This window comes from Toxotes jaculatrix, chromosome 17 (genome assembly GCF_017976425.1).
Source record: "Toxotes jaculatrix isolate fToxJac2 chromosome 17, fToxJac2.pri, whole genome shotgun sequence".
NCBI classification, from domain to species: Eukaryota; Metazoa; Chordata; class Actinopteri; family Toxotidae; genus Toxotes; species Toxotes jaculatrix.
In genome coordinates this window covers 635,001-657,910 of record NC_054410.1, presented here as the reverse complement: position 1 = coordinate 657,910, position 22,910 = coordinate 635,001, and the positions used below count along the sequence as shown (strand labels likewise).

Genomic DNA, 22,910 nt, shown 5'->3' with positions numbered 1-22,910 from the left:
TCTCTCACTTCGCTCACAGCCATGTTGGACCTAGTTTGCGTTTCCAAATTTCCGAGTCTGACCAGATGAGGAGCATGTTGCAGCTGAGAATCTTTCTCTGTGGCACAGAGTGTTATTCTTGTGTTCTTCTGTCAGTTGTTTCATTTGAAGTTTGTACGTTTGATTTGGCTTCTTTAATTCAGTTCGATCTCTGTTGGAAAATGAAAGCTGTCTGTGCTGAGGGGCTGTGTTAGGATGATGCTGTCGTCCTGTTTGTTTGGTGTCTGTTGTTTGGTTTTTGTTTTAATGTTTATTTGTTGTATTCTGTATCTGTTTGTTTTTATTTACAGTTAAATAATAATTGGTTCCAGTTTCAGCTCAGCTCTGCAGGGTTGGGTGTAGTTATGATATTGTAGATGAAGCCGTTGCCATGGAGAATCATTATTGTTGTTATTATCAGAGGATGTTGATAAGTTGGTCAAAGTTTTCACTCATTCATTCTCTCTCTCTCTCTCTCTCTCTCTCTCTCTCTCTCTCTTTCTCTCTCTCTCTGTCAGGTTGACCTGTCACTGAAGCCCCTCCCACCAGAGGAGGCTCTGATGTCACAGCTGTAAGGTGTGTGTGTGTGTGTGTGTGTGTGTGAGAGAAAGCTTATTTAAAGGGCCGCCTCTCTCTCGCTGGGCGATCGACACCGGCTCAGCATCAGCAGCTGCTTCCAGGGAATAAAGTGTGAAGAGTGTGAACAGTTTCCACGGAGACGTCTGGAGAAACAGTCAGTAAGACGGACTTTACCCTGAGACGCTGACGGGCTGAGTGACTGGTTTACTGGAGCTTCACTAACTGGCTGATTAGTTTACTGACTGACCAGTAATATTTTTGGCTGTAACTGTTTAACTGACTGGTTACCAGCTACTAACTAGTTTAGTGACTGGCTTTTTCACTCTGACTCTTTTGATTTCGACGTTGTAAAGTGTGATTAACAGTTCAGTTCCAGTTGATCACTGCTGGTTTACTGAATTAACTGTTGACAGAACCAGTCCACCCATTCTTTACTAGATGACTGACCTTTTTAACTAGTTACTGTCTGGTTTGTTGCCAGGTTTTCTGACTGGTTAACTGACATTAATTGTCCACTGACTGGTTTGCTGAACTGGTTTGCTGCCTTGTTGACTGGTTTTGTATCGTCCTGTACCATGTGTGTTAACTCAGTTAGTGACCGGCTGATTTGTGATTGACTAACTCCCTGACCTGGTTTACTGGCTGTTCCATAACTGTTTGAGAAGTTGGCTTTGTCTGTAACTGATTCACCGACTGACCTGCTGATTGTTTTACGATCATATCTCACAGACATGAATTAGTTGACTGGCTGGTTGATTAGTTGGTCTTTGGTTTACAAACTAATTGACAGCTGGTTCATTAACTGGCTTTTCAGGCTCAAATACTGGTGAACAGAGCGACTGACGGTTTACTGAGGTGGTTTGCTGACTGGTTCACTGTTTGCGTATGATCATGTGTCATATTTGAAGTTACTGACTGGTTTGCTGTCTTGGCAATAGGTTTGTCTGGAAATAAGTTTACTGACTGATGGTTTTAGTGTCTGACTGTTTGTCTGACTGGTTCATTGAATTTCCTGTTACTGTGCTAGTTGACTGAATTTGTCAACTGTTTACAGATTGAGAGACGAGTTTACTGAGTGAATACTGATGAAGAGGTTAATCTGCAGTTTGCTGTCCAGTACATTCAGTGGTTTCATGTGTATGACTGGTTACTAACTGGTTTGCTGACTGGAATTCACAGCGTACAGACATATGTGTGTTTTCCACAGTAAACTGAGGTCGGTCTGTTTCAGGTACAGAAATGTCTCTGCTGTCTGTCCTGCTGCCTCTGACAGGTACACGGCTCCTTTCTCCCTCACACTTTCTTTCTTATTAGTATCGTCGTCTTATGTGTTCGATGAAGGCTAATGTGATCTCTGTCTTTCCCTGCAGCCATTTTCTTCTTGACCTCTTCAACATTTGGCTCAGAATCCAGCGGTCAGTCCTGAACGTTACCCGTCTGTCTGTCTGTCTGTCTGTCTGCTCGCTCCCTAGAGGCCACAGTGTTCATTACAGCCATAATATGAAAGAAAAACAAAGGAAAATTCTTCCTGGTCACAGCAGAGAAGCTTGTTTCATTCCTGGTAAAACAGACATAAAAAAAGTCTATAAAAGTTCTGTAACGTCAGACAATGTGATTATTATATATTATAACAGTTTTTCAGACAAAACAAGAAAGTTGAATGATTCATCGATCATGACAATAATCGATTGCCTAAATGGAATTAACAGGTGCAACAGATCATTTGAAGTTCACCCACAGCTGTAGCTCCCAACCTGGGGTCCCCCAGTGATCAGGACATTAATCTGAGGGGTAGCAGAGGCTGACTAACATGAACAGGTCGAACAAATGTGTCAACAAAACACAATAAAAGTATAAAACAGTACATTCTCAAGAGGAACATACAGGAAAATGAATGATTAAGTTAATGTGATAAAAACGTGAACAGAAATACGCGTTGTGAAGATAATACTGAGGAGGACGCGTCTCCTCTGATCTGCCAATGGAGAGCTTTGGTGTGAGCGTTCTTCTTCCTCTTCTTCTTCTCCTTCTCTTCACTTTGATGAATTATTTCCAGCGGTTTTCAGAAACAGTCCCTTAGTGTTTCTGGACAGATGGAGGTAACTTTAAACCTCCCTGTACGACTTGTTGTTGATCCTCAGAATTTTTTTCCCGTGTTTATATTGAGCCTGAATCATAAAAATGTCTGAAATTTAAACTAAGCACCAGTCCGCTCTCTCTAATACATGAAACAGATGAAAAGCTCCTTTTATCCTCTGTCAGTCCTTTCAAAGAACATTTGTTATTCTGACTGTATTTCAATGAATTACTGACTCTCTCATGAATAGCATTATGTAACAGTAAACCCTTTCTACGCTCTGTCAGCAACCATGTTGCTTTTTCCCAGTTTTTGACCGATTGTCTCGGCTGTCAACATATCACAGACAAATGAAAGTTTTTTCACCCTCAGTTTACGTTCTGTTGATTTTCATCAGCAGAAAATTAGAGTTTTGGTTCCTGAAATCCTGAAAAAGAATATTTTTATTGCATTTTGTTGCAGCAGAAATCACCAGTCAGCACAGACAGTGATGAGTTTTCCTGCACAGCAAAACTGCACCACAAAAGAAATTTCAATGAAATAACTTTAGAAAAATCACTAACAGTATGGAAGGAAGAAGAGAAAGAAAAAACAGATAAAACAAAAGAAAGATCATGTTACTTTTACCCATTTTCACTTTTACTGTTTTTTACAAATGTTGAAGGAATCGTTTCGTGAAAAGAGAAAAAATGTCAAAGTAACCGTGAAATGTTTGATCAGTGCCCTACCCAGTCACCTGTGCGACCCGTGGAGCCGACCTGATGGAGGACCGCGCGGTGGTGTTGTGTCCTCCAGACTGCAGCCAGTGGAGGGTGTCGGTGTTCGGGACGGGAATCTATGCCTCCATCTCCTCCGTCTGTGGAGCCGCTGTACACAGGTAGGAAGCTGTAAACCTGCTCTGTCTTTCTTTAAATGGACACACACACATTTCAACAGCAACCTGCCGACAACAAGCTGGAAATGGGAAATGACTCTGCATTTTACCCACACCAAGTGAACGCAACACACACACAAGCATGCACGTGCACTAGAGACGCTGGGGCAGGGGGCAGTAGTGAGGCGCCCGGGGAGCTGGGGTGGATCGGTGCCTTGCTCGTGGTCGCAGAGACCTCCACCTGTATTCGTTTTTTTGCGCTTGGTCGAGGGATCGAACCCACGACCCTCCGATCTCAGGCCGGTGCAAAGTCCAGAGCCGCTCTCTGAACCTGCTGCGCCACGGGTTGTTTCGGATTTTCAGAGAATGAAAAGCTGAATGAAAAGCTGACACTGTGCAGCAGTTTTTATCCGGTTGGTTATTCTGATGCTTTTCCCTCCGCTCTGAGCTGCAGGTCTTTCTACAGGAGGAACGTTTGCGCGTTTCCTCTCAGACTCTGACTCAGAACCAAGAGTTTGAGCACATCAGTGTAAAACCGAAGTTTATTTGAAAGCCTGTGAGAAGGTTGCGGTGAGTCCACACTGCAGGAGGTGGAGTTCCCATCCACCCATTTTCTACGCCGCTTGTTCCGTCAGGGTCGCGGGGAGCTGGAGCCTATCCCAGCGGACTGCGGGCGAGAGGCGGCACAGGTGTCAGAGTAAAGCCGCCCAATGAAACCCGGCAGCTCTGCAGAGGGTTGGAGCAGGTGGAGGTGGAGTCAGGGCTGTTGGTGCTGTGCTGGGTGTAAATGCACAGACACGTGGATCCGACGCTCTGCTCTGCCACCGGCCGCAGCTGTAGATGTGACATAATAATGAGCAGCGTGAGTCCTGCTGTCTGCTGAACCTCAGCAAAACACCAACACCATGAAGGAATGTGCAGGACTGAAGGATTAAACTCTCAACCCTGAATGACCCCCTCCTTCCTCTGCAGAGGGCCTCCAGGGGCCCCGAGAGGAAAAACACCGGCACCAGCTCTGCTCCCTCAGGGTCCTGCTTTCACTCCTGTATCTCATCTTCCTGTCGTTTGTCTAGTTTTGATTGAGGCACTTTTCTTTTTATCTTTTCACTGAAGATGTTTTTTAAGCAGAGCTCCAGCGTCTGGAGGCTCCACGACAGAAATCTCTGCTTCCTCTAAATTTTTTTTCAAAACACACGAACGATTTCTGTCCAAAATCTTCCCTTTAACGCGATTTAAATGAGACTGTGATCAGATGTGGGTCAAACAGGTGGAGCTCAACTTGACTTCATTCATTAATTTCACAAGCAGCAACCATCAGAGGGCTCTGCACCACACCTACAGCATGTCAATAAAGAATACATATGATGGACTAAACTTCAAAATAAGACCAGAAAAAAAATAACAACAAAACTGGATTTTTTTCATCCAGTCCAATGTCCACGATGTCTCTTTTTCCCTGCTTGACTTTTTTAAAGTTTGAAGTTCATCGTCTGAAGCTTTGAATTGTGTCTCTGGTCTGCAGGGGGGTGCTGGGTCTGTCCGGAGGCCCCGTCAGGGTTCACAAACTGCAGGGACGACACAACTACATGAGCTCCTACGCCCACGGGATCCAGTCACAGGCCCTGTCCCAGTGGACCGCCTCCTTCAGCCTCACCAGTAGGTGGAGCCACAGTGCAGAAGCAAAGATCTGAACAATCCCAGTTCTGCTGCTCTGAAAGCTGAAAACTGTTTTTCATTCTTACTGCTTCATAAACTGTAAATAAGAGATCATGTAGAAGAGCTTTCGTGATTAGCGTGAATAAATGTAGTGTGTGTGTGTGTGTCTGTGTTCGTTCGTGCTCCCAGAGCCTGTTGCTGTTCCATTAGAGTTGACCAGTGAGACCAGTACCACAGCTCTGCCTGCAGCTGCACTACCTGGTAACTGATCTGTCTGAGACAGAAACTGGTTCTGCTGTGGGTTTGGATGATGATGATGATGATGATGATGATGGCTGAGGGAGATGACTGTCAGCCGACCTCTGTGTGTGTCTGTGTGTGTTGCAGCAAAAAAACCAGTGAAGAAGCCGTCAGTGAAGAAAGCTGTGCCAGGAGGGAACAAAGGTGAACAGACGTCTGATGTTCACCTGGATTTTATCACCACACAAATCAACACAGTGAAGCTGAGGTGGGACACATTACACATAATGCCTGTGTGTGTGTGTGTGTGCAGAGTGTCAGATGGACATCGCCATGGTGATTGACAGCAGTAACAACATCGGGCAGCGAAGGTTCAACCTGCAGAAGAACTTTGTGGCCAAACTGGCGGCCATGTTGAGAGTCGGACCAACAGGACCACACATAGGACTGATACAGGCCAGGTCAGACACACACACACACACACGCACGCACGCACACACACACACACACACACACACACACACACACACACACACTCACACACACACACAGTCACACACACACACACACACACACACACACACACACACACACACACACACACACGCACGCACGCACACACACACACACACACACACAGCCTTCTGCATTCAAATAAAAGTAAAATTCACCCAAAAACCACCCACTAACATTTTACTTTAGTTTTACAGGACAAGTTCACATCTGTGTGTGTCTGTGTGTGTGTCTGTGTGTGTGTGTGTGTGTGTGTGTCTGTGTGTGTGTGTGTGTGTGTGTGTGTGTCTGTGTGTGCAGTGATTCTCCCAGGATAGAGTTCCTGCTGACCAACTACACTCAGCCTAAAGAGCTGCTGTTTGCCATCAAGGAGCTGGCCTACCTGGGAGGAGACACCAACACAGGTAACACACACACACACACACACACACACACACACACACACACACACACACACATTATAAGCATCTGTTTCTGTAGCAGCAGATTTTTGTTTTACTGTTCTTGGACGTCACTGATGTCAAAATCCCACATTTGAGTAAATACATTGAGGATTTCAGAGCTAAGATCAGTGTCCACGTCCCTGATAGACTGACGGGTATGTTGTGGGCGTCCTGCAGGTAAAGCCATCATGCACACAGCGGAGACCTTCTTCATCCAGGAGAACGGGGGGAGGCGGGGGCACCCCCGGGTGATGATGGTGCTGATTGACGGGTGGCCGTCTGACGACCTGGAGCAGGCGGCCATGTTGGCCCGAGAGTCTGGCATCAACGTCTTCCTGGTGTCTGTGGCCAAACCGGCGCCTGAGGAGCTCGCCGTGGTGCGAGACAAGGACTTCATGAGGAAGGTTCGGGCTTCGTTTACTTTTCTCTAAAGACGTAAAGATGAACCACAGCACAACGTTTGGTTGGTGGTGTTTCAGAAATGATGGTGACAGGAAGTCTTCCTCTGTCCTCGGGCAGGCGGTGTGTAAGGACAACGGCTTCTTCAGTTATTTCATCCCCAGCTGGTTCAGCACCACCAAACACGTCAGGCCTCTGACTCAGAGACTCTGCTCGCTGGACAGCCTGCTCTGCAGTAAGACACACCTGCACCTGTCTCTCATCAGGGCTGTAGCTCACAGAGGTCACATCCTTCTGACAGTTTGGTGACCTAAAGTTCATTTAACATAAAAAGTGAATAAGCTTCAGTATCACACAGTTTAAAACTTATTCTTTCACATTTAAAAAAAAGCTCTGGGACAAAAGCCTGTTTTTTTTAATATATATTAAATATATAACAGTTGAATAAATAAATGAATCAACTGGAAAATATCCAGATTAATAAAAAAGTTTCGGATGAGGCTGTGGGAGGACGTACGTCACCGTAACATGTCCGTTCGTCCTGTCCCTTTCAGAGCGCTGTGTGGAAGCACACACATCACATCAGATGAACTGTTCATTGAAGTGGTTAAAGTAAACGTGTCTGTGTTTTCAGGTAAAACCTGCTACAACTCAGTCAACATTGGTTTCCTCATCGACGGCTCGTCCAGCGTTGGTGAAGGAAACTTCCAGCTGGTCCTGGACTTCCTGGCGGGAGTTGCCAGGAGCTTCGACATCTCAGACATGGGAGCTCACATTGGTCAGCTGCACAAGATGGAAACCAATTAATGAACTGGCTGATGGACGAGGCGATTGGCTGACTGAGTGTGTGTTGGTGGTGCAGGTGCGGTGCAGTTCACCTACGAACAGCGGCTGGAGTTCGGCCTGTCCGACCACTCCAGCAAAGAGGAGGCCATCAACGCTCTGAGGAGGATCCCCTACATGAGCGGAGGAACGGCCACCGGAGGAGCCATCAGCTACACCACCCAGAGACTGTTCAGGTAACAGCACACCTGAGGAATCAGCTGAGGGGAGAGTTCTGTATGCTGCTGATGATTCTGCGACGTTCTGTCTTAAATACTCGTGGATTAGTCTGCCACTGACCATCGACAAACGCTCCACACACAGTCAGCAGCTGTTTTAGGAAACGGCCGGATCTTTGTGAGGTATTTTTAAAGATTCACGTTCTTCAGTAGGAACCAATGAGCTTGGAGCTTATTTCCCCTTTGGAACAATAACTGAATTTTTGGTTACAGGAAAATATTTTGGGAAAGTATATGATGAAATCATTGAGTAGTGGTTTGCTGCGGTGACAGAGGCTCAGCTTTCTCTCAGCACCTGAGTCCGAGTTAACTGAAGGTTTGTGCTGCAGGCGGACGGGACCGGGCCGGAACTTTCTCATCGTGGTGACAGACGGTCAGTCGTATGATGACGTGACAGGCCCGGCGCTGGCTGCTCAGAAACAAGGTTTGTATGTTTGAGTTTAAATCTTCTGTAGGTCACACCTCATTCATAACGCCTGTTTCTCCTGTTCGCCAACCACCAGGCATCACCATCTTCTCCGTGGGCGTCGCCTGGGCCCCACTGGAAGACCTCAAAGCGATGTCATCAGAGCCAAAGGAAAACCACACCTTCTTCACCCGGGAGTTCACCGGCCTGGCCGACTTCATCTCTCCGCTGGTCCGAGGCATCTGTCGAGACTTCACAGAGAACAACTAAGAACACATGCTTGTACTTCTGTACTCGTGATGACAACTTTAACTCTAACCTCAACTACACCCTGAAACAAAGTCTGACAGAATGTCCTCCGTCTTCAAAATGTCCTCACAAAGACAGAAGTACAAGAACCCACACACTGTACATAAAACTACACATATATCCACTAATACATACGTATGAAAACACATGTACATAACAGACACACAACATAGAAAGATACTGTTTCACCAAAACCTTTTTCTATTTAATGATCGAGACGTTGGAAAATCACCAGACATCAACAGAAGAAACTACAATCATTCACTCGTCAGTCCTCAGTCCAGAGGATCTGTGTCAGGTCAGGTCAGGTCACGGCCGTCAGACAGAACCCAACAAACCCTGAAGAGCAGCTCAGAATAAAACCAAACTAAATGAATCTGAATGAATTAATCAAGCGAACGTGGATTTACTTTTTAAACAGATATGAAATGAAACCATCTTTAAAGCGCTGCAGGATATATTTCCATATCATCTAATAACAAAATAAACTAACTACTCATAATTAATTCAACTTCAATTATGAGAAAATTAGTGCATAATTACAAGAGCTGTATTTGGTAACGATGAACGTTCCTTCAGAACGAGACATCGTGTAACTCTGGGATCAGAGTTACAGGAGAACAACGTCAGAGTGAAGTGATCTGTGTCCTGTCATTACACAATAAAAATAGTGGAATTATACTTTAGGATTTTTTGTAATTATGTGGTGAGTATTTCATATTTACAAGAAAGATCTTTGTAATTACAAGATGCATTTCTCATAATGATGATCTGAACATTTTGGAATTGTGAAAGTTTTCTGGTTATTGTGACGTGTGTCAGCTTCATACTGTAATTACAGTAATTAGATCTTTAGCTTCTGAATTCGAATTAGTCTCATAATTACAGGATATGTACATATGATAAAGTCAGAGTGAGAACTCTTTTTCTTTAACATCAGCACAATATGTGAGTGAATAGTGAGCGAGTGAATGATTTGATCAGACCGAGCAGCTTTCATGATGTTTTCTTACCACAGATGGAGGTTTGGTCTCTTCACTGGACATTTTGCTTTCTCCTGTCTCTGTCTTTATCTGTCCTTCTCTGTCCTTCTCGTCTGACTCTGGAGGAGACACACAACAAGATGCTTTTCTGAAAATGTTTAACTGATTCTTTAGTTAAACAGATTTATTTCAGGTTGTTTCCCGAATCAAAAACCCTGAACACCAACTGGAGCAGGGACATTTGTTCTTGACCAAAGGAACATTCATCTGTAAAACTCAAGGTTCACTTACTAGTTTTCTTCTGTGTGATAACGTTTGTTTCTGAGAGAAACATTTGAGGGAAAAATCTTCTGAGTAAAACCTGAGTTTAGAAAATGTTGTCACAGAAACCTTCGGTGAATCTGACGTCAACGTGACAGGAAAGTTCTGCAAAATAAAAACAGACAATTCTCAAAGCACGTCTCTGTTTTTCTTTGTATTTATATCACAGAATTGAATAACATGCAGATTTTTTTCCTGATTTCAGCTGATAAAATGTTTTCGTTTTGTAAAAGAGCTCAAATGACCATCTATTAAAACTGGTCTCTGCCAGTTTTCATATTTCCTGAATTCAAGCCTGACGGATGCTTTGGAAAATGATCCGAACAAATGGAAAGAAAAGGCAAAGCTGACCTTCATGGTTTGAGTACAGGTGTGTAAGAACAGAATGAATGATTCTGTCCCTTTTCTTTATTTATGACCTGGTTTTTCTTTCCTTTCCCTAAAAGCTCCACTCGCTCTCACAGCTCGTCCACTGATGTCTCTGCGTTAGGACACTCAGACAGGGACGTGTCGCCATCTGGTGTCCACTGTGTGTTCATACTTTACACAGTAAAAATGAAAACATGCAGACCAAACTTCCGGAGTGTGACATCAAGCACGGAAGAAAAAAGTGGACCGTGCTGAGAGCTAACGGGTGTCACGTGACGCTTTCACTGCGTGACGTGTCGTCTGTGAAGCTGTTGCTATGGAGACTGGACGCAAACACACCATCTGCCGACTCGCTTCAAGGTGTTTTCCTCACAGGTAAGATGGAGAAACGGACACTGCGCCGGTAACAGCAGCAGCTGCTAACGATCATCGATTAATCACTTCGAGCTTTGCGTTGCAGTCAGATCTGAAACGGACCAGCTTCAGCGGCAGAGGGGAGAGGAGGAGTCATGCCAAAGAAAGCTAAGAAAGGTGGAGGAGGTAAAGGTGGAGGGAGGACAGAGGAGGAGCGGCTGGTGTACCTGCAGCAGAGAGCGCAGGCTGAGGAGGAGATGGCCCAGAAGAAGGAGGAGATCCTGACACTGTTCCTGCAGGTAACTCACTCACTTCCTGTGAAGGAGTGAGTGTTTCACAGGTGGAAAGTTAAACCAGCGGAAACAGAAGCGAACAGAATTCTTTATATTTCATATTTTTAGATTCATTCTTGCGCGTCTGTGTTCGCACAAACGCGTTCTGGTTTTTATGGATGTGGATTTAAAGTCACAGCAGAAAATCTGCTGAGATCAAATGTTTCTCTGAATCAGGACAAGCTGCAGAAGGAGGAGAGGAACACGGCGGTGAACCTGCTGAAGGTGAACGAAGGCTGGAGGTCGAGTCTCCGTCAGACACGAGCCGCTGAGCTCCGCGAAGACGCCGCCATCTTCGGTCAGACGTTTGAGAACAAGCTGGACGGCCTGGGCAGCACCATGAAGGTGGGTCAGCCTGATCCTCATCCTGTCCTCCACCTGTCCACCTGTCCACCTGTCCACCTGTCCACCTGTCCACCCGTCCACCCGTCCTCCTGTTTTTGTTTGTTTTGCAGAATCTGGAGCGTGCCCTGCAGGAGGTGGAGCGTCAGTCGGCTCAGGTGCGGCGGGTTCACCTGCCGCACCTGGAGAGTCTGAGGGCTCAGCAGGACAAACAGCTGATGTTCCAGCAGCGGCAGTGGGAGAACGGCTTTGAGCACTTGAGCTCCAGCTTCGCCTCTGAGAGGTCGGTCTGAGGAGCCACAGCGCCCCCTACAGACATCTGTGACATGATCGAACAACATGGTGATGACTGAGGTGTTTGCAGGTGAAGGTGATGGCGCCAAACCACGCCCCCGTCACAGGAAGTTTACACTGGGTGAAAAACAGCTGAGAGCAAAGACCGCGGTCACACACACTGAAGTGTGCAGGTCCAGGATCCGCCTCAGATTCTGATATGTGTGCGGTGTGACCGTGTGTTTCAGGACCCGGATGCTGGCGCAGTCCCAGCAGCAGCGAGCGGACCTGGAAGACGCTTCGTTCATGTTGGAACAGCGACACCAAGAGGTGATGCAGGAGACTCACGCACTGTACAACGACTGCATCGTGTCGCAACACAGCGATCAGGAAGACAAGGTATCTCACAGAACCGGTCCTCTGGTGTCCCGGCTGAGACTCCGAGGTTTGTCCTGTTTCAGTTTCGTCTCCTGTCTCTTCTTCTCTCTGTGCACAGACGGATACTAAGGTCCAGGAGGCCAAGGAGAGGCTGAAGGAGAAGAAGCAGGAGGTTCTGCAGCTCTACAGCAACGAAGCAGAAAAGCTGGACAAGCTGGTCCTCAGGAAGCAGGGGTGCGTTCAAGCGACGGACGAACTCACGAAGAAGGTTCAAGAGCTGAAGGTCAGAGCAGAGACTTTACCTGTGACATATTCAATCCAGCATCAGTGTCAGTGTCCAAACACCAGAGACCTTCACTCTGTTTGAGCCATTTAATGAAAATCATCACATTTACTGATGAAATTCACAGAGAAATTCAGAATGGCTCCCGCGCGTGCCTCTCAGGTGTTGTCATCACTGCTCGCGACTCACTGGAGTAAAATAATTAGAGAAACACAGAGAGTTTTCTGAAGGTGTTTCCAGAATCTTCACGGACTTCGCTGCTTCTCAGTGACATCAGGCAGCAAAGCTCCGTGTTTCTTGTCTTTCAGGACTTGTCCCTTCAGCTGAAGGTGAAGATCAGCTCCGCTGAAGCAACAAAGGAGCAGGTGGAGGAACATGTGATGGCCGCCAGCAACGAGACGAATAAAAAAACCCACGCGCTTCAGAGTCAGCTGACCCAGAACCAGACGGCGGCGCGGAGACGGCTCACCGAGCTCACCGTGCAGAGCAACAACGCCACAAAGAAGCTGCAAGCAGTTATCAGCAAGGTGAGATGTGTCACAGCTCACCTGTCTGCTGAGGTGTGAGTCATGCACGCGCTCTGTGCTCACTCCGTGTTCTGCTGCTTCAGGCTGACAAAGTTTTACGCGTCGGCGAAATGTGTCGGAAGCTGGAGAGCGAACAGGAAAACGTCTTCACGTCAGCGTCGCCAGCTGCACCCAATCAGAGCTCTGACACTGAGACGGAGGGCGCACCTGAGGTAGGCGGGGACTCTGGCTCACAGAAGGTAGATGCTGCTTTCTTGGCCTGTGTTAATCCAGTTTATCCATCGGCGGCGTTTGGAGACGTTGAATGAGACACTGAAGATGAAAATACAGACAAACAGTTTCCTCCGTTTATAGTTCATTATTTTTTCCAAGGTCAGGAATGAACCAAACTGTGAAAACTGCTGACCTGACTGACCTCTGACCTCTGACCTCTGTCTGTAGGAGAAATCTGAGTTTGCAGAGCTGCAGCACGTGACCCGGCGCATCAACGAGGCTCTGCTGCACCGAGAAGCTCTGAAGGAAGAGAAGGAGCACCTGAGCCGAGAGAACCGGCAGCTGAGGATTCTGCTGCGGCAGCACCTGGACGCCATGACGGCCAGCGACCGCACCTTCGACGGACGCGACGCTCTGCTCACCGCGTACAGGGCCCCGACCACGACGGTCCCGTCGGACTCCGACAGACGCCACACGGTCATCGAGGCCGTTCACGCCGTCAGACAGTCGCTGTAACACAGACACAAAGGACTGATCATAAAGTTCCGCTGATTAGAAAGAACGACGACAACTTTACCACAAAAATACAAGAAAACACACCGCGTGAGACGTGTGTGTGTGTGTGTGTGTGTGTGTGTGTGTCACCAACAGTTCACACAACAGAAACACTTTGTCTTAAAATCTGTTTTTTGTTTGATTAAGTATTAAAAAATTAAATTCAGATTTTTTTCTGGACCTTTTCTTTCATTTCAAACTTGTGTTTAAAAACTCAGCACAGAGTGAGAACCCCGTTCACAGGACAGCATACGGCCAAAGGTATGTGGACGCCCACACGTTCCCTCCACGTGTGACAGCGTCACGTGAACCAGGTGCCACAGGCTGAACCTGCTGCAGAGATCACGCGCTCCATGTACCGGTCCGTCGGTGAACAACGAGCTGAGCCGAAAGGCATCAAGGCGGCCGAAACGAGTTTCCTCCGCGGGGTGGCTGGGTGAGAGATGGGGGGAGGAGCTCGGAGTACAGCCGCTGCTCCTCCACAGCGAGAGGAGCCAGCTGAGGTGGATCGGGCATCTATTTAGGATGCCCCCTGGACGCCTCCCTGGGGAGGTGTTCCGGGCATGTCCCACCGGGAGGAGGCCCCGGGGAACACCTAGGACACGCTGGAAGGACTATGTCTCTCGGCTGGCCTCGGGGTTCCCCCGGAAGAGCTGGAAGAAGTGTCCGGGGAGAGGGGAGTCTGGACGTCCCTGCTTAGACTGCTGCTCCCGCGGCCCGGTCCCGGATAAGCGGATGAAGATGAATAACTGGTGCAGCTCTACTGCAGAAAGCTTTTATTTTGACAGTCCCTTTCAGAGTCGGAATCAGGAAAACTTTAACCCCCGTAGGGAAATTCTCGGAAAACTTCTCTGCATCGCTGGCGTGACGCCTCCGGCCTGCATGAGGGGTAGGGCTGAGGTGGATCAGCGGCTCCCTGCTGTAAACAGCGCGGGCAGGGTGGAGTTGCTGCGTCGCTACGCTGAAAAAAAAAAAAAAAGAAAAAAGTTGTGCAACGACAAACAAAAGGCCCAAAAATCCCACAACCCACATGTGTGCGTGTATCATCCCAGAGTTCTCCTACAGAATGATGAGCGGAGCAGCAGCCTCTGTACAGTTACACCATTTAATAGTTATTATAGACATTTTATATACATTTCAACAGTTGTATTCTGCTATGTGGTACAATCTTTAAAATCTGCTGTTTCATAGTTTGTAAATCAAAAAAAAAAAAACTTACAAAACTCGCAAACTGATCAGAACTTTTTTTATCCATTTTCGGAAGACTAGAAAAAATACTTTTATTGTATTAATCATGCATTACACAAACAAAAGTCTTTAGTTACACAGTAAGTTGTAGCGTGGGTGAAAAGAAAACGAAAATAAAAAGATTTTGTTTGGAGTTGTGATCGATTAGGAGCCGATACGAATCCCTTCATTCAAACTATGAAATTTAAAGACAGAAATGAGGATCAAAGTCCCCGAGAGCAGGTCTCAGATCAGGCCCGGGACATTTCTCTCCTCAGAAAGACTGAAAACCGTCTAATGATGTGATGAAGAGAAAAACCACACAGTGACAGGAGGAGGAGGAGGAGGAGGAGGACCTGCAGCTCCTCACCGCGGAGGTGTGAGGACGTCCCGCAGCAGACACTCTGACCCAGACTGTGCTGAGTTCACGGACGCTGGAAATTCAGATGTATCGCAGTTTATTAACAGGCTCAACTGAAACAGCACAAAAAAAAAAAAAAAAACGGCTGAGATGTTTCACTTCAACACACTGATCGAAAATCTTTCATAATCATTTGTGCCGTCGCTGCAGAACTTTATCACCTCTCTGCTAAAATAACGTGACGCAGCACAACTTTCTCTTCTGCAGCCAAACTCTGGGTAACGTTCAGAACAGCAGCAGACCCTGGATCAGTGGCTGGAGTCAGGGAGTTTCCCAGGGAGCGTCTTCACGGCAGCGCTGGGTGGGTGAACAGGACAGCTTTTTAAAAGAGATGATAAAAACTAGATTTATTGAACCATGAAGTTAAAAGTTAAAAAAAAGAAAAAAAAAAACAGATATGCTGAGTCAGAGTTTTTAAATTCCTTAAGAACTTTAAAACCGGCGGGAAGCTTAAAATCTGACCACAGCTGTTTTTGCTTAGACTGAATAATTAAAAATCAGCAGTGGGTTAAAACATCGGACGATCTGTTGGCCGGCCCGCTCCAGCTGTGCTCCAGCTGTGCTGCAGCTGGAGGCTGACGCTTTAAAGGAAAACCCGCCTCAGACGCTTCCTCCGCTGCGGCTCACATTCAGCATCATCTTCCTCCGAACCGCAGCATGTTTTGCGGCGGAGCTGTACCTGTGTGGTGTGGAGGTGAAGCACCGACGCCAGGTGTCGGGTACTGAGCAGCTGCTGCCGCTGCACACACAGCAGCAGCACGAGCTTCTTTCATTTAGGGCCAATAATCATTGTTCTCATTACCGATTCACCGATCAATGGTTCAATCAGGATGATGGATGGTTGATTTTCCACGCGAGGTTCAGTCACTGTGATAAACTGAACGGCAGCAGATATTGGTTGTTAACGGGGAGTCAGCGGGGAGTCAGCGGGGCTGCTGCACCGGGAGCTGGACTCGTTCCACCGCTGAACATCTCTGAGGGACTGATGCTCAAACCGTTTCCAGCTGAGAAGCAAACACGGAAACACGTGGGTGTGATGTCTCTGATCAGGGTCAGTTCCACGGGAAGAGGAAAAACACACCGAACTACTGAAACGCAGACAGAAACAAGGACGTTACCGAGAGCCGACCGGAGGGACTGTCTCCTCCCGTCTGAGCGCTAACACGGGTGGGGGCGGGACTTTTTGTAGTGTCATCAGAGCTACATGTTCGGGACATGGCAGGACAGGTGAGCTGCTGTGTGTTGACCTGCAGATTTAAACGTCTCTGCTGCTGAACGTCTCGTCAGTGGGTCGGAGGGAGGGAGACCGCAACGCTCCACCTCTTCACTTAGACTGTGTGAGTGTGTGTTTGAGTGTGTGAGTGTTTTCAGTCGTCCAGTAAAAGGTCTTCATCGCCTCCAGTCTTTCATTTATATATATTCTGTTCCCAGACCTGCAGAGACCTGAATCCTTTGTGTGTGTGAACAGACGAGCCTGTCCTCTCTCTCTCTGTGTGTCTGTCTGAGTCTCTCGCCCCACGTTCGTCTGCTTCTTCTTCTCCTCTTCCTCGTCTAGACGTAGACCCTGGCGAGGGCGTCAGCTCCGGCGGAGGCGATGTAGGCCTTGGAGGGGTGGAAGGCCACGTCGTAGATGGCCTCCTCGCTCTTCTTACGGTGAGCTGTGATCTCCTGAACACACGTTTTACTGTCGAGGTTCCACAGACGCAGGGAGCAGTCGTGACCTGAGGAGGGGGAGGAAGAGGGGGAGGAGGAAGAGGAGGGGGAGGAAGAGGAGGAGGAGGGGGGGGAGGAAGAGGGGAAAGAGGAAGAGGAGGGGGAAACATGTCAGTCTTCTGACAAGTTAAACGTTTCAGTGAATTAAAACTGAATGTGTTTGCTGTGTGTGTGACTTACTGCCAGACATCAGGTAGATCCCGTTAGGATCCACAGCCAGGCTGGTCACTGCATCCAGGTGAGCCACCATGGCATGAATCACTTTACCTGCACAGACAGTTAATGGTCTGTCAGAACTGGTTAATGAGAAACCACGTGTGAGCGTGTGAAGTCAGGTGATGTGAACGGTGACGGAGGAAGGTGGAGTGAAAGCTCGGCCATGTTGGAGAGGGGAGGACGTGATGCTGTTACACTGGTTACACTGGTTACACTGGTTACACTGGTTACACTGGTTACACTGGTTACACTGGTTACACTCACAGGATCAGTCAGGATCTACAGAGGAACCTCTAAAGGTTCCAGTTCCTCAGGGAAACCTCATCACATCTGGACACAGGACACAGGCAGAGAGACAGGCAGAGAGACAGGCAGAGAGACAGGCAGAGAGACAGGCAGAGAGACAGGCAGAGAGACAGGCAGAGAGACAGGCAGGTGAGCGGTACAGCAGACTGACCTGACTTGTTATCGTAGAACTTGATGTGTCGGTCTTCGTGAGCGGTGATGGTGACGGGCAGCGTGGGATGACTCACCACCTTATTGATATGATTTGACCCTGGGAGGGCTGGAGGGGGGAGGGGGGGGGTGGGGGGGAGAGGTTAACAGAGACATCATAACACATTTCTGTTGAACCTCTGTGTGTGTGTGTGTGTGTGTGTGTGTGTGTTTTCTTACTGCTGTCTCCCTGCCCCTTCAGCACCAGTGCATGCTGGGAGGTCTCCAGGTCGTATACCACCACGTCTCCACTGTTAAAGGACGCCACCATGTGGGCGGGGTCACAGCCGTTAAAGTCCACTGATGTGGGGATCCCATGCTCTGCAGACAGACACACACATTAATACCCAGGTGTTTGACGGTCATGTCTTGGTGTCCTCTGCGGGGGACGCTCTGTCCTCTGGGTTCTCACCCTTGTTTGTGTTGAAAGTGCAGATGCAGGGGTTTTTCTCTGTCGGGTTCCACAGCTTTACCGTCCCGTCTGCCGAGCACGACAGGAGGCGGTTCTTGATGCCACTGTAAGCCAATCCCCACACAGCATCCGTATGCCCCACCCATGACCCTGCAAGGACGCTGGGATCTGATTGGATAACAGAAGAAAGAGGGGAGGAGTCTTGTGTTTATAAAACATGAAACGTTTTTTTAAAACTCCAGCTGAGGTGGAGGTGATCATTCCACTGCTGTGTGTGTGTGTGTGTGTGTGTGTGTGTCTGTGTGTGTCTGTGAGTGTGCGTGTGCGTACCGTAGGTGTCGTAGGGGTCAACATTGGAGCTGGGGATGTTCCACCACTGGATGGTCGCGTCGATGCCTCCACTGAAACACTGCTCACCACTGGACGTCATCGCTAACGACAACACCGGACCCCTGACACACACAGACCATGACTCAGCTGGTTTTAACGGAGCACGCAGAGACATCACGGACCATCTACAGGCCGTTCACAGCCTGAGGGGACACTCACGGGTGAGACATGACATTTCATTAGCTCTGTGTGTGAGTCGGATACTTACACGTGGGCTCTGAAGGTGTAGATGGGTTCCACATCGAAGGAGGCACTTCTAGAAAACAGTGAATAAAGCATTATTCAAAACATCATCATCATAACTGAATAACATAACCCCCCCAAGACAGACAGAGAGAGGGGACAGGGGACAGGGGACAGGGAACATGGGACAGGCTCATCTGTTGACACACAAAGAATTCAGGAACAGAATATATATTAATGAAAGACCAGAGGGGATGAAGACCTTTACTGGACACTCACACTCACACTCACTCACACACACACACACACACACACACACACTCACACACACACACACACACACACACACACTCACACACACACACACACTCACACACACACACACACACACACACACTCACACAGTTTAAGTTCAGAGAAGAATGAAGGATGTGGAGGAAACATGAGACGATCCAAGAATTTCAGGTTCTCTGACTGTACAGGGACACAGTGTGTGTGTGTGTGTGTGTGTGTGTGTGTGTGTGTACAGGTACACAGTGCATGTGTACAGACTGAAGCACAGGTACATCACCTCAATCATGTAAATATTCAACTGTTCTTATCCACAAAACTCTGCATCACATCATGCGCAGACCAACACTCAGACCAACACTTTACTGAACAACAAGTTGTAATTTCATTCTTTCATGTATTTCAAAATAAAAGTCCTCCAGCTAACAGGACCTAACAAGAGCAAGGCACCACCACCACTTTTATTGTGAAGCAGCTGCTTGCACTCGGCTGGTGGACAACTGAGCTTTCAGCTGAACGTTAACTATGAGGTTCATTAGTGATGAAAGTAACAACGGCTGATAGAAGAACCTCCCACCTGTACGTATCTAAGTGCAGTACCTGAGTAACAGCAGGAAATCAATACTGGGCCAATAATTTGATCTGAGTGCAAACTGAAACGTGGAGGTGAAGACTGCTCAGCACCAACACGAACAGAATCACTGATGGACGTGTGCTGAATCTGAGGTGGACAGTGGTCTGTCCTTGCAGCTGATATGTGGCTCCTCTACAAACACATGGACACTTCTCTAACCCTGTGTCTCAGTTTGTGTTGGACATTTATGTTTAGAAGTATCATGTTTGTACTTTTTGGCAGGGACAGTCTTGGTGAGGTTCCACAGTTTGAGAGTGTGGTCCTCGGACACGGTGACCAGGCAGGGCTCGACAGGGTGGAAGGCCAGCGCTCGAACGCCGTCAAAGTGGCTCCGCAGTGTGTACTTTGGGTTCCACGTCTTCCTGAACGAAGACTCCTTACTGGATGGCATCTGAGGCGAATACATGACAGACCGTGGGGTTAAATTCATCAGCCAATATCTGAGTGTAAAACCGCTGCTCAACTGTGAGTTTGTGTGTCTCACGTCGTAGCTGTAGTCTGTTTCGTCGTTTGTGACGGTGAGGTCAGCAAGGTCACCCAAACCCAGCACACTCTCCAAGACGTCATCCGACCCACCCAACAGGAAGGACTTCCCCCCACCGGGAGGAAACGGCAGAGGCTCCGCTGCAGAGAGAAAGGAACTTTAATGAGACGCTCATTTAGCTCTGAGGAGTTCAGACTGGGACTGTTCAGTTTAGCTGGATCAACACGTGTCACGTCTCACCCCACTCTGTCCCGTCTCCAGAGCTCCGAGCTTCACCCGCTCCCTCTCCGTCCTCGGCCGTCACTAAGAAGTCAAACTCCTTCAGTGCCTCTTCTGTGTCAGCGTCGTCCTCTGACGCCAAGCCCTCGTTCCCAACCTGCAGGGCAGGGGGTGGTCAGGGGAGGAGGGGAGGAGGAGAGGGGACAGAGAGAAGAATTAGAAGACAAAACACTGAATGAAGGGGACAAGGAGAGAGGAGAGAATGATGGAAATGTGTTAGAATTATAAAAGAGAGAGGAGGCAGTGGTCAGAGAGGAAGAGGAAATGACAGAATAGGAGGAAGGATGGGAGGCAGAAATGAGGGAGGGACCACAGGCAGAGGGGGAGGGACAAAGGAATGAAAGACAGCAAATATGAAGGAAGGAGGAAAATTTTGTTGTAAGGTGTCTTTATATACGTGTGTGTGTGTGTGCATGTGTGTGCGTGTGTGTGCGTGTGTGTGCGTGTGTGTGCGTGTGTGTGCGTGTGTGTGCGTGTGTGTGCGTGTGTGTGCGTGTGTGTGTGTGCGTGTGTGTGTGCATGTGCCTTGGTCTTGTGTTTCTTGACTCGATGGTGTTTGTCTGTGCTGATGTCGTCCATCAGGTCTCCCTCCTCGTCCTCTTCATCGCTGTCCTCTGTGTTCTCCAGGAAGTTGAACGTCTCCAGAACATCACCTGGACTCCTGGACACAAAAACACAGTCACATGATGTGTGACCTCGGATCCCACTAACCGTGTGAGTGTGTGTGTGTGTGTGTGTGTGTGTGTGTGTGTGTGTGTGTGTGTGCGTGTACCTCTTGCTGTCTTTGCGGCGCTCCGTTCCGTTGATCAGGTGCTGCAGGTTCTTGTTCTCCACAGATCCGTTCTGCTCGGATCCTGACAAGCCGAGCAGAGAGCGAACCCTCTGGGTACGAACGTCCAGGATGGTGTCTGTGTATCCGACTTCCTGCAGGTATCTGCAGGAACACACACACACACACACACACACACACACACACACACACACACACACACACACACACACATTTTAATGATAAATGACAGATTTCGTTGTTTGCAGCTGGATTAACCAGCATCCATCAGGACTGAACGAGTTCAGGAAAAAGATCTCGCTGTGATTTTTCTGGCAGATACTGTGATTTCAATTTGATTCACGATTTTCTTCAAATCAAGCTTCAGTGTAATATTCACCGTGTACAGTCACATTTACAGACACGACAGGAAATGACATCACACCATTAACTTAAAGCAGTGCAAAAAATCCTTAACTGTGTTAAATTTAAAAAGTTAAAATACAAAACAATTAAAAAAAAACAACGTTAAATAAATAACGATAAGAAAAACTAAATTCAACCACTCCGTGTTCAGTGACCGTGTTAACAGTCAGCATGTCCCGGGCAGTGCGGTGTGTTATGGCAGCCGTTACCTCCCGGTGTGTTCGGCTGGTAAAACATGCTGGAACTGTCTGTTTGCTGCTTCGGGCCTGAGCATCAGTTTCTTCTCACCGGAACTTCTTCATCACGCAAACACCTGCGGTGATTTTTCAGGTGTCGGTATAAACTGCTCGTGTTTCCGCTGGATGTTGCAGCTTCAGCGCGACAGGTTTCGCACAGTACCTGTTTCTGCTGCACGTCTGCGGCCTCAGAGCCGAAACAGTCCCAAATGAGCGACGAGCTGTTTTTACTGGGGATTAAACGCCGTCACTCCGCTTCTGCTCCAGCTGAAGCCGTTTGACTAATGAAGCAGCAGGTGGAGCGCGTGATGCTGATTGCGTTAGCCTGACCTGTGCACGCGCAGCACGCCGCTTCTGATCGGTGAGCTCGGCAGGTGTGTGTGAAACGGCGGACACAGCAGATCCTGGGTCAGTCAGGCGATCACGTGATCGCTTTGTCTGAAATCGATAACTTCGATCAGAAAACGGTAACTCGATCAGTCCTAACATCCGTCCAATATTTCAGGATGAATCTGAATTTCTGATGAGAAGAAGTTAACTTGAAAAAAGTTGCGTCTGCACAGCTGTAAACAACATGTGGTGATCTCTGAGTCCAGAGAGGATGCTGCTGGTGCGTGTTACTGTCGAACAACAGAAACTGATCATGTGACCCTCCTCCTGTGTGTGTGTGTGTGTGTGTGTGTGTGTGTGTGTGTGCGCGTGTGTGGTCTTACTGTCTGAGTAGCTGTCTTCCTTGTTTCCAGGTGAGCTGGCTGTTGGCAGGTACAGCAGAGACCTCTGAGTCTTTGGTGTCTGAAGGACAAAACAAACAGAACATACGATGATGCAGCACAGACACACCGCCACCTGCTGGACGCCCTCAGCTCTACAGTGTGCTGCCGTGTGTGTGCTGATAAAGTGACCATTGAAAGGGTTAGTGCTCAGTGTAACTCCTCCTCCTGTTCGTTCTGCCCCTGAAGTGATTCTAACACAATTACACCATAAGAGAGGACAGAGCCCTACACACACAGCACTGCAGTGGATCACTATGGGCCAATACGATGAGTTAAAGTGTGAGGACAGGTAAAGGAAGGCTGCTATTTCTTATTTCTAACACGGAGGAGATGAGTAAGAGAGGAGGAGGAGGAGGAGGAGATGAAAGCAGGATGTAAATAGGCAGAGACGAGAAGAACCCTGGTCAGTGACAGACCACGTCCACCATCCCTCCCCACGTTGTTGTTCACCTACCT

At 48.0% G+C, this 22,910-nt stretch overlaps 3 protein-coding genes across 3 annotated transcripts in view; 2 read left to right on the top strand and 1 right to left on the bottom strand.

Moving 5' to 3' along the window:
- The first annotated feature begins 1,682 nt into the window (after positions 1 to 1,682).
- Positions 1,683 to 9,956, top strand: coch (coagulation factor C homolog, cochlin (Limulus polyphemus)). The gene is made up of 15 exons (XM_041061257.1): positions 1,683 to 1,713; positions 1,814 to 1,870; positions 1,968 to 2,012; positions 3,395 to 3,551; positions 5,071 to 5,204; positions 5,394 to 5,465; positions 5,592 to 5,648; positions 5,758 to 5,905; positions 6,258 to 6,361; positions 6,578 to 6,804; positions 6,920 to 7,034; positions 7,434 to 7,577; positions 7,662 to 7,818; positions 8,190 to 8,284; positions 8,364 to 9,956. The coding sequence occupies exons 1-15, from the start codon at positions 1,683 to 1,685 to the stop codon at positions 8,534 to 8,536; spliced, it is 1,716 nt and encodes a 571-aa protein (XP_040917191.1). The 3' UTR covers positions 8,537 to 9,956.
- An 801-nt stretch (positions 9,957 to 10,757) lies between these two features.
- ccdc65 (coiled-coil domain containing 65) lies at positions 10,758 to 13,607 on the top strand. Its single transcript, XM_041059909.1, has 8 exons — positions 10,758 to 10,901; positions 11,112 to 11,279; positions 11,390 to 11,559; positions 11,798 to 11,948; positions 12,046 to 12,210; positions 12,519 to 12,737; positions 12,821 to 12,949; positions 13,179 to 13,607. The coding sequence occupies exons 1-8, from the start codon at positions 10,758 to 10,760 to the stop codon at positions 13,464 to 13,466; spliced, it is 1,434 nt and encodes a 477-aa protein (XP_040915843.1). The 3' UTR covers positions 13,467 to 13,607.
- Positions 13,608 to 14,596: 989 nt separating this feature from the next.
- The window catches only part of strn3 (striatin, calmodulin binding protein 3), a 16,358-nt gene continuing 8,044 nt past the window's right edge, over positions 14,597 to 22,910 (bottom strand). The window contains exons 3-16 of the mRNA XM_041060402.1: positions 22,909 to 22,910; positions 22,395 to 22,473; positions 21,023 to 21,184; positions 20,776 to 20,911; positions 20,212 to 20,347; positions 19,972 to 20,111; positions 19,700 to 19,878; positions 18,588 to 18,635; positions 18,320 to 18,441; positions 17,990 to 18,157; positions 17,758 to 17,898; positions 17,540 to 17,647; positions 17,047 to 17,133; positions 14,597 to 16,874 (exon numbers count right to left, since the gene is read on the bottom strand). The exon at positions 22,909 to 22,910 is cut by the window's right edge and continues 72 nt beyond it. Of these exons, the coding sequence (XP_040916336.1) occupies positions 16,705 to 16,874; positions 17,047 to 17,133; positions 17,540 to 17,647; positions 17,758 to 17,898; positions 17,990 to 18,157; positions 18,320 to 18,441; positions 18,588 to 18,635; positions 19,700 to 19,878; positions 19,972 to 20,111; positions 20,212 to 20,347; positions 20,776 to 20,911; positions 21,023 to 21,184; positions 22,395 to 22,473; positions 22,909 to 22,910 (1,678 nt within the window). The 3' untranslated portion in view covers positions 14,597 to 16,704. The remainder of the gene's footprint in view (positions 16,875 to 17,046; positions 17,134 to 17,539; positions 17,648 to 17,757; positions 17,899 to 17,989; positions 18,158 to 18,319; positions 18,442 to 18,587; positions 18,636 to 19,699; positions 19,879 to 19,971; positions 20,112 to 20,211; positions 20,348 to 20,775; positions 20,912 to 21,022; positions 21,185 to 22,394; positions 22,474 to 22,908) is intronic.